Source organism: Sinocyclocheilus rhinocerous, unplaced genomic scaffold (assembly GCF_001515625.1).
Source record: "Sinocyclocheilus rhinocerous isolate Xijiao unplaced genomic scaffold, SAMN03320098_v1.1 scaffold1467, whole genome shotgun sequence".
Lineage (NCBI taxonomy): Eukaryota > Metazoa > Chordata > Actinopteri > Cypriniformes > Cyprinidae > Sinocyclocheilus > Sinocyclocheilus rhinocerous.
In genome coordinates, this window is record NW_015647960.1 from 370,387 (window position 1) to 383,850 (window position 13,464).

The 13,464-nt window shown below is 36.7% G+C and overlaps 1 protein-coding gene across 1 annotated transcript in view; it reads left to right on the plus strand.

The window, feature by feature from the left end:
* Positions 1-13,464, plus strand: part of LOC107709500 (elongation factor-like GTPase 1) — a 115,819-nt gene that overhangs the window by 72,623 nt on the left and 29,732 nt on the right. The window contains 1 exon segment of the mRNA XM_016513992.1: positions 11,767-11,898. Coding sequence (XP_016369478.1) covers positions 11,767-11,898 — 132 coding nt within the window.

A 13,464-nucleotide genomic window follows, 5' to 3' on the forward strand; every position in this document is an offset into this window, starting at 1 on the left:
CCTCATTTGTAAATCGCTTTGGATAAAAGCGTCTGCTAAATGTCTAAATGTAATGTAATGTAAATATAATACCTCAACAGGGTATCAAAAAGACTTGAATATGTTTAGTCAACAGCTATCCGTCAGTGCTCGAAACCCCAGTGATTATAGCAGGTCTGACAGCCTGGACCTGCATTTAAAAAGAAACTAATTATATATACAGTCCAGTTTTGCAGGCAGAAGCTGTCCATTCTTTGTGGAAATCTCTCGTCTCTTACCTCTGAACACGGGCCGCACTTGGCACCGAACACAAAGCTTTTTGCTCGTGCTGTAAACAACGAATGAAAGCGAAACGTTAATCATAAACTAGGCCAATGACATCAACCTGCATCCTGATTCTAACCGCGTCCATCTCATTTAGGAAAAACACAGAGAGGAGCAAAAGGAAGGGAGTGTTTGAGGGGAAGACCTGATTCAGACGCAGCAGCGTTCAGCTCTAACAAGACAAACTCAAAGACAGGTGGCCAGAAATCAGTTATTTTAGCAAGCGTGAGAAGAAGATGATGGTAATGCGTGAGCCCTGCTATTGAGGAGGAGACGGGTGTGAGAGAGGTTTTAAAGTTCTGAAATTATTCATATTATGTTATTATTTTTCAGTGAATCATCTGACTTTAAACACTTACAGTTTGACTTTGAATTGTGATTATTAACTGCAGCTATTCATGCCTTCTAACCTAGCAAATATCACATTTTCACTCACCACTCTCTTAATGATAAACTACACTAAAAGTTTTGTTTTGTGTTTCAAAGAAGTCTCTTCTGCTTACCAAGGCTGCTTTTATTTGATTACAAATACAGTAAAAACAGGAATAATGTGAAATATTTTTATAATTTAAAATAACTGTTTTCTATTTGAATCTATTTTAAAATGTAATTTATTCCTGTGATCAAAGCTGAATTTTCAGCATCATTTGTGTATAATTTTTTTTTTTATTATTTAGAAATTGAGTTTTATGTTTTTCCTTTTTTATTATTTTGACGAAGTGTAGAACTTTGAATTGACACAGTTTATGAAAAGGGCTATGTTAAAATATCATCATAATTAGGCCCAGAACACCCGAGCAACCACATAGCAACATCGCGGCAACACATTGCACCCTAGCATTGAAGCGGTGCTTTTAATACAGTATGCATTTTCCTTATTAACCATTCTTATGTCTTATCTATATTACAGTTCAGAGAGGATGCAAAATAGAGTGAAAAGCAGTAACTTTAGGACTGTTCGTTTGTCTCACATTACTGTGTGTAGTTTCTACTTCTTTATTTAAAAAAATGAGACACTAGTGTTTTTATTTCTTTGATGATTCCAAAGCAATGTAACTTCCTCATTATCTTGTCATGAAATGGATTGCACTTGGCTTTACATTGAGCGAAAATGTATGTGTGCTATAAACATGATGAAACATGCAAGACCAAAATCTGTTGAAATCATTAGCCGTGATTATTATTCAGGTTTTTCTCTGCTTTGAAGAACCACAGCTGAGAGCCGGCGCCGCTGCCAAAGGCACCGCAAGTGAAAAAACCTCTTTATATAACTTGTGCCTGGGCCAACTGTATTTGTGGTTGGAGGAAATTTCTTCTCGCTTGAGTCATTGAGATCACTTGCTCTCGGTTGTTTGCCCCTTTGTGCTCTTTGATCCGTCTTTTCTTTCCTTCGCTCTATCTCTTCAAGAAACATTTCTGATTATTATCAATGTTAAAAGCAGTTGTGCTACTTAATATAATTGTGAAAGTTCAAAAGAACAGCATTTATTTGAAATAGAAATCTTAATAGAAAATAAATAAGAGAAATAAATGTAGCTTCTTACACTTTTGATCAATTTAATGCATCCTTTTTGAATAAACGTTTTAATGTCTTTCAAAAAATTAAAAACTCTTACCCCAAACTTTTGAACAGGAGTATGTGTATGACATATAGAAAATGTTTTGGTTAAAAAAGCTACAAGTTAGCCATGACCAGTCATTTCTCGCACTATTTTTTGGCAAAAAAAAAAATGTGGTTGGAGGAAATTTCTTCTCGCTTGAGTCATTGAGATCACTTGCTCTCGGTTGTTTGCCCCTTTGTGCTCTTTGATCCGTCTTTTCTTTCCTTCGCTCTATCTGTTCCTCCTCTGTTCCCTCCAACCACTCAGACAGATGTAGCGTTCTCTTCCCTAACCCGCGCTAACACCGCAATCAGGACGGGATCCAAACACTGCCTCCATAAGCCTCGCTGCCCGGCCGTAGTGCTGCGGTGCGAGCGGAAACCGACGGTCTGGGGCTATTGTGTTTGACCTTTGTCCTCTGCTTGTCCTCAGAGGACTCGCCTTCTACGCTTGCCAAGAGAGACTGTACACACTTTTGTTTGTTTGCTTTGCTCTCGACTAAGCTGTTTGACTAAATAATGATCTCCCACAGTACAGTACAGAAGTGCTGGAAGCAGTGGAGTTAAAACCACTGAGAAAGTATAGTGTAAAACAGATGAACATTTGATCGCTAGTGTAAAGCTGTATGTCTATACATACAGGAAATGCATATAAATGGAGTTTCTATCTTGGTGGTGATGGGATTCTGCCGTACTGTGAGTGATTAAAAATAGCCCGAGCATTTGACAGACTTGAGCAAGAAGTGTTTGTCATCTGTCTGTAGCAGCTTGTGTTGTTTCTTCAACCTGCAGTATCTATCTATCTATCTATCTATCTATCTATCTATCTGTCTATCTGTCTGTCTGTCTGTCTGTCGTTCGTTAGTTCATTCTATTGTTTGTTTGTTCATTTTTTTATCTATCTGTCTGTCTGTCTCTGTCTGTCTGTCGTTCGTTCGTTAGTTAGTTAGTTCATTCTATCGTTTGTTCGTTCATTTGTTCTATCTCTCTATCGTTCGTTCGTTCATTAGTTAGTTAGTTAGTTAGTTCATTCATTTGTCCTATCTATCTATCTATCTATCTATCTATCTATCTATCTGTCTGTCTGTCTGTCTGTCGTTTGTTCGTTCGTTGGTTAGTTAGTTCGTTCATTCTATCGTTTGTTTGTTCATCCGTCTGTCTTTCTGTCATTGTATCGTTCTATCTATCTATCTATCTATCTATCTGTCTGTCTGTCTGTCTGTCTGTCGTTTGTTCGTTCGTTCTGTCTATCATTTCATCATCAGCATTCTATCTATCTATCTATCTGTCTGTCTGTCTGTCTGTCTGTCGTTTGTTCGTTCGTTCTGTCTATCATTTCATCAGTTTGTTCGTTAGTTCGTTAGTTCGTTCATTCTATTGTTTGTTCGTTCATCCGTCTGTCTGTCTGTTTGTCTTTCTGTCATTGTATCGTTCTATCTATCTATCTATCTATCTATCTAGCTAGCTGTCTGTCTGTCTGTCTGTCTGTCTGTCGTTTGTTCGTTCGATGGTTAGTTAGTTCGTATCTATCTATCTATCTATCTATCTATCTGTCTGTCTGTCTGTCTGTCTGTCTGTCGTTTGTTCGTTCGTTCGTTCGTTGGTTAGTTAGTTCGTTCATTCTATTGTTTGTTCATTCATCCGTCTGTCTGTCTGTCTCTTTCTGTCATTGTATCTATCTATCTATCTATATATCTATCTATCTATCTATCTGTCTGTCGTTTGTTCGTTAGTTCGTTCATTTTATCGTTTGTTCGTTCATCCGTCTGTCTGTTTGTCTTTCTGTCATTGTATCGTTCTATCTATCTATCTATCTGTCTGTCTGTCTGTCTGTCTGTCTGTCGTTTGTTCGTTCGTTCGTTGGTTAGTTAGTTCGTTCTTTCTATCGTTTGTTCGTTCATCCATCTATCTATCTATCTATCTATCTTGTCTGTCTGTCTGTCTGTCTGTCTGTCTGTCTGTCTGTCTGTCTGTCTGTGTCTGTCTGTCTGTCTGTTGTTCTATCGTTCTTTCTGTCGTTCTATCATTCTATCTAGCTATATCTATTTATTGGTTTGTCATTTTATCTATCATTCTATCGACTTATTTATCTTTCATTATTTATTTAGTAAAATTTTTTTTTTTTTTTATCTACCCTGTTAAAAAAATTATAATGATAAATAAAAAACCACTAAGAGATTCCATTCCAGAATTCCAAAACATCAGTCTGAAGTTTTTTGCAGCAACCTCCTCAATTTCGTCCATCGTTTCTGCCAGGATGTAATTGTTCTTAATTTCCAAAACCCTTCAGCTCAAATTTAGCTTCCATTTTTCCAAGACCATCGATTTCTTCCATGTGTGGCCCAGATTCCTGCGGCGGGTGTTCTCCTACTGTATGTAGCTCTTCCCAGGTTATTTTGGCTCTTTTGCTATGCTTTTGTTGAGGAATGCCTCTGAGACGCAGTCACCTTTGAGTAATTACCTGCTCATGTTTCATGTTGAAAGAGCGTCTCTGTTTTACAGTTAGAAAGAGCAGAGTGAGCCGTGTCTTTAGCTCTGGGATCAGCTCTTATCAGAGGACGGCCGTTTCAGAAATGCGGCATTTTGGATTTTTCCCTTCAAATAGAAGTTAAACTCTTGCAAGTCAAGCACTGGATTGAAATTCATCTGTTCTCCAGCTCCCTGTTTTTCTCCACAATTTTCATCAATTAGTTCAGTTCAAGCACTTAACTCACACACTGTGCTGTGTGTTCTGGACTTGATTAACTTTATACTTTAATACATTTAAGATTAATGTTTGAAAATTGTGCATTGAAAATGTGTATTTTTAGAATGCAGAAAAAAGCCCTTGACTAACAAAAGAGGATGTAGATGTATCCGAGAATAGTTTCAGCTTCGTTACATTAAAACATTTGGTCCCACTTTATATTGTGGCCCTGATACCTGTGTACTTACATAGTAACTAGATGTGTACGTAGTATGTAACCACAGTTTAAGTACACATTGGTACATAGTATCTACAGCTGTAATATTTCTGTAACTACACATATGTAACAACCCACTGAATGGTTTGTGTAAGTACAAATGTGTAACAGGACATTGGTAACAACACTTTTTTCACTTCACTAAGTACTCGTGTAACAGGAATTATATAACTACATTTTGTAACAACAATATGTATAAGAGTAATTCGAACCATTTGATCCAGGTGGTGGAAATAGGTAGGTTTAGGGATATGTAAAATGGGAGGAGTTGGATCTCGAGTTGATGCACCACTGTAATACCAGTGTACTTACATGGTAACTCCTCAGGAGTGAGGGTTTGAGCTTTTATTTTGAAACCATGATGTATTCTCCTGTGTTTTAATAGATTTATAAATGATTCACCTTACAAATCTGATGAAATGGCGCACGATGCGTTCCCAGATTAATGTTATAATAAACCCAAACTCACAACAACATGCAGAGATGGAGTTTGAGACGCTCTCGGAATGCCGGTTAGTCGACGCGAGCAAAATGAAGTCAAGGATTTTTAAAAATCGAATAGTCGAATAAAATCGACAAATCGCGACAGCCCTAATTGCATGGTAAATCTAATATAAAGTGTAACACTTTCTTTACCAAAAAGTGCTGTTAGTCCTGTTACACATTTGTACTTTCATTACCAAAAAGTGTTGTTACCAATGTCCTGTTACACATTTGTACTTACACAAACCATTCAGTGGGTTGTTACATATGTGTAGTTACACAAACATAAGAGCTGTATATACTATGTACCAATGTGTACTTACACTGTGATTACATACTATGTACACATCTAGTTACTATGCAAGTACACAGGTATTAGGGCCACTTAATATAAAGTGGGACCCAAACATTTTATTAGAATGTTTATCATTTTCTGTCATTCTATCCATCCATCCATCCATCCATCAAATGTCTTTTATTCAGTATTTTATTATTTTATCTCTCATTATAATAAGTTTATTTTAAGTTATTATTTATCTACCCTGTCAAAAAGAACAGCAATAATTTATCTATTGGTTTTTCTGTGTCTGTCTGTCTGTTTTATTTCATATTACTATCAATTCCTGCTTCTATTTTTATTTTGCTTTACATCATTTTAACTCGTTATATGAAAAACTAGATATTTATTAGGTTTGAATAATTATCTGGTACTTTAACTGATTCTATCCAGTGTCTGTGCTCTTTCTCTCCAGAAGTTATGAACAATAAAAAATGTCTTTGTACTCTTTTAAACTTTGGGTAGGTTTTGTGTATCTCTTAACCTCCTCACACTAGTGCGTGTCAATGCGTTCATCTATTGTTATTGCAGTCTCCAGTAGTTTGTTGTTGTTGTTCTGTCTCTTCAGTTTCTTTTTCGCTTGTAAAACAACGGTATGGGCCAGTGTTGCAACCTGCCTCAGACTGAGTGTACAGACTTCGCACAGGTATAAAAACCAGACTTTGCATGTACAGTACGCTAATGGCGAAATGTGCACCAAACAGTACCGGAGAATACTTTGGGTTTATACTATAAGACTATAACATTGTCAGAATGCAGAATCAAATGAGCTTATCAGGTATACAGATGGATAGACTAGTATGAAGTACACAGGTATTTCCTTCAGAAAATATAAGTTTAGGTTTTCAATAATTACCCTGTGCTCATTTTCTCCATTTTCACCCTGAAGATCTGCAGCTCTGTGGTGTGGAAATCAGAAGCATGTGTGAGGTGAAAAGTTTAGAGCAGGATGGATTTATGTAGCAATCATTAAAACACCATCTGATGCCGATGAGCGAAGGATTTGCTTGTTTTTAGGGAGACTGAATGTGTCCCGAGCCGCTGATCTGAGATCCGGCGTGCTGTCGGCTGTATGGTGAGTTAGTCGGGGATGAGCTGGCCCTGAATCAGTGCTTCGAGAGGAGGGAGTGAGAGGGGTCAACACGAGCAGGAAATCATCAGCGCTGTGGATAAATATGGCAGTGTGCCTCGGGCCCGTCTGGACGTGTTAAAGAGTCACACACAAAGAGCTCTTGTGTCTAGACTGACCACTGCATGTGGCTTGACTTTCAGTGATGAACGAGTGACTCGCAGGTTAAAAGACTGTTGCTAGAGGAGGGAGGAGAATAACCCCTGCTCAAATCATTCACCCTTCTCTCGTCCTGCTGTCATTATCCAGAGAAATCCACTGACATGTGTCTAGATCTTAGGAAGTGTTGTTTTAACTAAAATCCAAGTAGTTGTTTCATTTCTGAATGTTTGATTTAAAGGAATATCGCATGCGATTTATCGTGCAGCCCTAGTATTAACTAAGGGTGTACTCACACTAGGCACGGTTGCCTTGAACCGAGCCCGAGCGCGATTATCCCCCCTCCCCACTCCCCCGCTGGCCTGCATTCACACTTGCACTAAACTTTCCGGGCCGGAGCACGCTTGCGTCATGTATGAAATAACGGACAAAACCACTTTCACTAATATTCTGCCGAATAATTAATAATAATTAATTTATAATTTATGACATGCATTGATTTTCACTTATATGTATCTCGCAAACTACATTTCCTGTTCATCAATAAGGTAAGAACCAGAGCCATTATAAACCTAAATATACTTGATTGAATTAAATTAATTGAAAAGTGTAGTGTAGTAGTAATAATAGAATATGTTTGCGGTCGTAATGATGACAGTAGCGCACACAAAATAGTATCTGTTCCGTGCTCCGGCGCAGTTTCAGTGATGAACGAGTGACTCGCAGGTTAAAAGACTGTTGCTAGAGGAGGGAGGAGAATAACCCCTGCTCAAATCATTCACCCTTCTTTCGTCCTGCTGTCATTATCCAGAGAAATCCACTGACATGTGTCTAGATCTTAGGAAGTGTTGTTTTAACTAAAATCCAAGTAGTTGTTTCATTTCTGAATGTTTGATTTAAAGGTGGTGTGTCTACTTTCTGCACCATTCGTCACCATGAAATTGCAAAAATAATGGCTGTATTGATTTTTTTTTTTGTATTGTTTAAATACTATTATAGGGTAACACTTTACAATAAGGTTCCATTAGTTAATGTATTAACTAAGACGCCTGAGCGCGGCACTGAGCGCTCACACTAATCAAACGAACCGGGCTTTGGGGGTCAAAAGCGCTCGGGCACGATTCAAAACGCCTAGTGTGAGTACACCCTAACATGAACAAACAATGAACAATACATTTGCTACAGTATTTATTAATCTTTGTTAATGTTAGTTAATGAAAAAATACAGTTGTTCACAGTTAGTTCATGTTAATTTACAGTGCATTAACTAATGTTAACAAGCACAACTTTTGATTTTAATAATGCATTAGTAAATGTTGAAATTAACATCAACTAAGATTAATAAATGCTGTAGAAGTATTGTTCATTCTTAGTTCATGTTAACCGAAGTAGTTAACTAATGAACCTTATTGTAAAGTGTTACCCTAAATACTATTATAGTATTCATTCATATTTTGAATTGGCTTTTATTTTTATATTTTCAGTTTACATTACATTTTTTTTTCTTCTCAAAATTATTTATCTATTTAGCTTCAATTTATTTTATTTTATTAATTTCATTACTTCAACTTGAACTTATTTTATTTCAGTTATAGTTAAGGAACATTTAAAAAAAAAATTATTTGTTTCTTTTTGTCTTTATTTATTTATTTTAATTATAAAGTTTTTCATTTAATATTTATATTTTGTTTTATTTTAGCTTTATTTCAATTAGTGAAAACCACTTTAATAGTTTATTAGTTAACAATAACACCACTGATTTGTTATATCATATTAGCATGCTGCCTACTTTTTCTGCAATATCTTTATATGGCAGGAATAATAAGAATATATGATATTCCATTCAGTCGATGACTGTTTTCAAACAGGTATTCCTGCGTCCAAACTTACAGCATTGGTTTGGCCAGTGCCGTTTTGGTCGTGATGCACAGACAAACAGTTTTGACAATGTGGTGCCACATTGTTTTTGGAGAATCATTCCAGGAATCATTTATATTTCTCTATCCGCATTGGAATTGGATAGAGAAACATATGGTAGTATGATGATCCAATATTTTCATGTATTTTAGCTTAATGTGGATAGACAACTGTCAATCAGAATTCTGAAGGACAATTCTGATTAAAAGTGTGAGAAAAACTGTTTGAGCATCACAACAAAATCCGACATGGCAACAGTGGTTTAACCAATGGTGTACATTTGGGGGTGGGCCTTCTGTTTGTTCCAACCAATGGCAGATGTTCAAAAAAGTTGTTGAAAGACATCAATTCACAATATCAAACTATTCTCATTATACACAAATAGTTAACCTTAGAATGTCATGATTGACCAATCAGAATCAAGCATTCCGGTTTTTCCAGGATCTGATTGTATACTGCATTCTAAACTAGTCTGTGTGTTCTAAACTAAAGAGACCGTCTCATTTTATCATGCCTTGAGGCATCTGTGCAACATCCTGCCCTGAAAAACGTGTGCCCTGTTCCAGACATATGCAAACACTTATAGAAAGAATGTCAAAGCAGGACACGTACGATCCCTCCGATGAGCAATTCATCCACTCTGCATCTCACTTTGCATTAACAACCCTTTCGTTTTAAATTTATTTAGCAGATTTAATGCTTATGCACATTTGACCCCGTATACATGGTTTATTTTTCTACAGTATATCTGGTATGTCGGCACGGCGGTGCTGCTATAATAAACGTTTGTGAGTCGATCCATGATGTCATGCTCTGAATGCATGGATACTGATCCTGCGGGAGAGATCGACCCGACGAGCCAACACCGCCCGAACCGTCAGACTTAATACTTCATACGCCGCTCAGCCTCCGCAGGCCTGTGCTGTGATTACCGTTAAGCCATTTTTATTACCGACTTTACAGCCTCCAGGTGTTTGCACATGAACACGATTGTGAGTCTGGCTGGAATTGGCCTTAATAAGCCCGGCCTGTGACAGAAGCTCTTGACTCATGGCTGCTTCATTGACTGAACAAACTAACCTCTCGGGTTGGGGCTCTTGATGGAAATACTCTTGGACCTGATGTAATTCGTCTGAATGGGATTTGAGGGCCGAGTGAAATGGTCGTCCTGCTGAGCCTCTGAAGCACTTCATTCAGTTGTCCCTATCAGTCAGTTTTTATATGAATGCATCTCCTCTGATTTCTGCCCACCAGTCAGTCCTGAAACGTTTTTTTTTTTTTTTTGTGGAAAATGTAAGAAGTGTGTTAAATAGAGGGTCTTGCTGTGAACTTTTGCATGTGCAGTGCAAAAGAAAGAATTGAGGGAATTACTTCAGGAATGAAGAAACTCTCAGTAAGATAATTGTGAGAAGTCTATCTACGGTATATTCATAATCCATGATCAGTCTCTAGTTTTCTGTATTTCACCAATCATCCTCTCTCCAAATTGATTTACTTTGCTGGTAGCTTTTTATTTATTTATTTATTTTGTTTTAGTAAAATTTTTATTATTATCATTATTATTATAAAAAAAAAAAAAAAACATGTTGCATGCCTCCATGATGGTGTCAATGTCAATAATTCTATTAAAATGTCAGATAAACTGAATTTATCATAAGGCAAGGTTAGTTGTGGTTGTAAAATGTCATTGGTGTAGTTCCTCAGTTTATAAATTAATAATTAATAATGCACTTTTTACTTTGAAAAACTACTTCCTTCCGCCACGGATTCAAAGCTCAAGTTGACAGTTAAACACACATCACTTTTAGAATATATTGCTAATTTATTTAATGGCGCCTTTCAAAACACCCAAGGTCACCTCATAATAATACATTTATTGGCAATTCTTGAATTTGGCGAAAGCTTAGGCTTTAAGGGGTTCAGCTGCTATACATTATAGCAATAAGCCCCAAGAAGCCGTGGTTTACAGTGAATTTATAACAGCTAAGGGGCGTTGTTAGGCACGACGCGAAGCGGAGTAAGGTTTCACAAAATAATACAGAGCAAATAAAGTTGATATAATGATATTAATAAAAACAGTATTCTTCCACCAAACAATGTAGTTCCTCAGAATCAGTTGTGGTTGCAACAAAGTGTTTGCTAAGCAACACACAAACATAAACAAAGGTGTATGTTTGTAGAGTAATTTACAACAGCTTTGAACGTGGCTCAGCCAATCAGAATCAAGGACCGGAACTATCCGTTTTATAAAAGACAGATTAAGATCCATCCTTATGTGTGAATTCCCCAGCCTGGCAATAACCAGATATTTCTTAGCTACGCACATATGCAGAAAATACAACAATTGCAAAATAAAGAGAGTGACATGAATTCAGTCATAATAGTTCTAAGAAGAACCCACAGCAGTTTATGGAGCTGCTAGGGGGTGAAGGGGTGGAGGTGGGTGCAAATGTCTGTGCGACCGACTGAAGAGCATGCGTTTGAATGTCTTAAATACGGTTCTTGATTAGAGTAGGTGGAGTAATTGATCAGCTGAGCGTCGGCTGATATGGTAGAGATTAGTGGTCTGCCTGAACTACGCTTCAATTCCATTCGGTCACACAAACTCGATATTCCTTTAATTAAGCACAATTTTTGGGGGGATGCTTCCCTGGGCCAGATGAATTTTGGGTTCTCCATTTCCATCACAGCCCTGCAATCATGTCTGTTATTAATGCGAATGTCAGAGTTCTCCAAAGTGTGTTTTTCTTTTTCCAGCACAACTCGCACAAACACATGCTTACACTCTTACTCACACAGCCGTTGTATAAATAATAATGTTTAATGTAAAAAAGAAAAAATTATGGAACATTATTGGAGCACTGAGGTTTAAAATCCTAGTGCTTGACTGGTCTTTTGAATGCAGCTTTGTTTAATGCTGTTTGTATCTCTGCAGGTATTGGTGGAATGGAGGAATTCATTCTCAAGTCGGCCACCATCTCAACATCTCCGGCCTGCCCGCCCTTCACGCCACTCAACTTTGAAGCTACGCCCATCGTCAGAGTAGCAGTCGAGCCCAAACATCCAAGTACGTGTTTATGAACAAAACCAGTCAAGCACAGAACGCATTAAACACATCTTGAGTAGCATTTCGCAAAGCAGTGCAACAGGTAAAGCATTTTGGGACTGTTGGATAAATAAAGAAAACATAACTGATAAGCAAAAAGCGTAGAAGAGTGCATTGAATCATCACGATGACTCAGTAGTAAAAAAATGAACAAGCCGTTCAGATCAGTTATTTTTTTCTCTGCCCTGGAGCTAGTCGTGCTTCTGAATGTAGAAACTTTTAGGGTGTATATTTAGTAAGCTTAGTATCTTTTTCCAAGCATCTGTGTTGATTCTGTTATAAAATCTTGTGAGCTGATAAGCCTAACAATACAGAGCACGTACTAATATTGGATACACTTTTACAATTAATTTGAACTGTGTATCTATGCTTTTTGGTATTGAAAAATTATTTTATATTTATCTATACTATATTTATCTACGCACACAGACTACCATTCCCTTTGGGGTTTGCATTTTTTATTTATTCATTTTATTTTATTATAACTTAACAGTTTTTATTTGAGTGTATATTTAAAATATAATTTATTATTGGATATTATTGGACTGATATCAGAATCCGCCGATAATGGCTTTAAATGTAAATATCGGCATCGGCCCGATATGAAAAAGTATGCCGATATGTCTTGCCGATAAGAGGAATGTGTTAACTCACATGTGCTCAGCAGTGTGGCTCATTCTTGAAGTAAAGTTTTGTCTGAATGATGATTAGATTGACTGTTTTGGATCGCTGCATTTAATCTGTGAAAGCACGTACAGAATGACACGTTCAGTGTGCGATATAGTAAACAGTAATAGCACGTGCAGTGGCAGCAGCGGCAGCCTCCCCCGGGTCCTAATGCCAGTTCGGTAAGGAGTTTTAATCTGTAGGGGGCTCTGTTGGCCTACTTCTAATTAAATTAAAAGTAAAATAGCCTACACAAATACCATTTAGACTGTGTTTCTGATTAAATAAAGCAGTAATTGATGCGCAAAAATCCAATATGGTGCATCCCTATAATTTATTCCTGTGATGCAAAGTGTCAGTGTCACATGATTCTTCAGAAATCATTCTAATATGCTGATTTGCTTTTTAAAAAAAAGTTTTTTTAAATCAATGTTTAAAACCGTTATGCTGAATAGTGCGTAATATTTTTGCGAAAACCGTGATGCAATTATTATTATTTTTTATGAATAGAAAGAACGGCATTTGTTTGAAATATATATTTTTTGTAACAATGTAAAAAGTGCGTTGCATTTATTTATTGATTTATTTATTTTCAATTGTATGCATTCCAATAGATTAAAACCCATGATCTTTTTGTTGCAAGTGCCATGTTCTATTTGAGTTTTTGTTATTTGATTGATTATTTTATTTTGTTATTTTTTATTTTTCTATCAAATTTTTTCACCATCTTGTTGTTGTTTTTTCCCTACTTAAAGGGGTCATATGACGTTGCTAAAAAAGAACATTATTTTGTGTATTTGGTCTAATGAAATGTTTATGTGGTTTAAGGTTCAAAAAACACATTATTTTCCACATACTGTA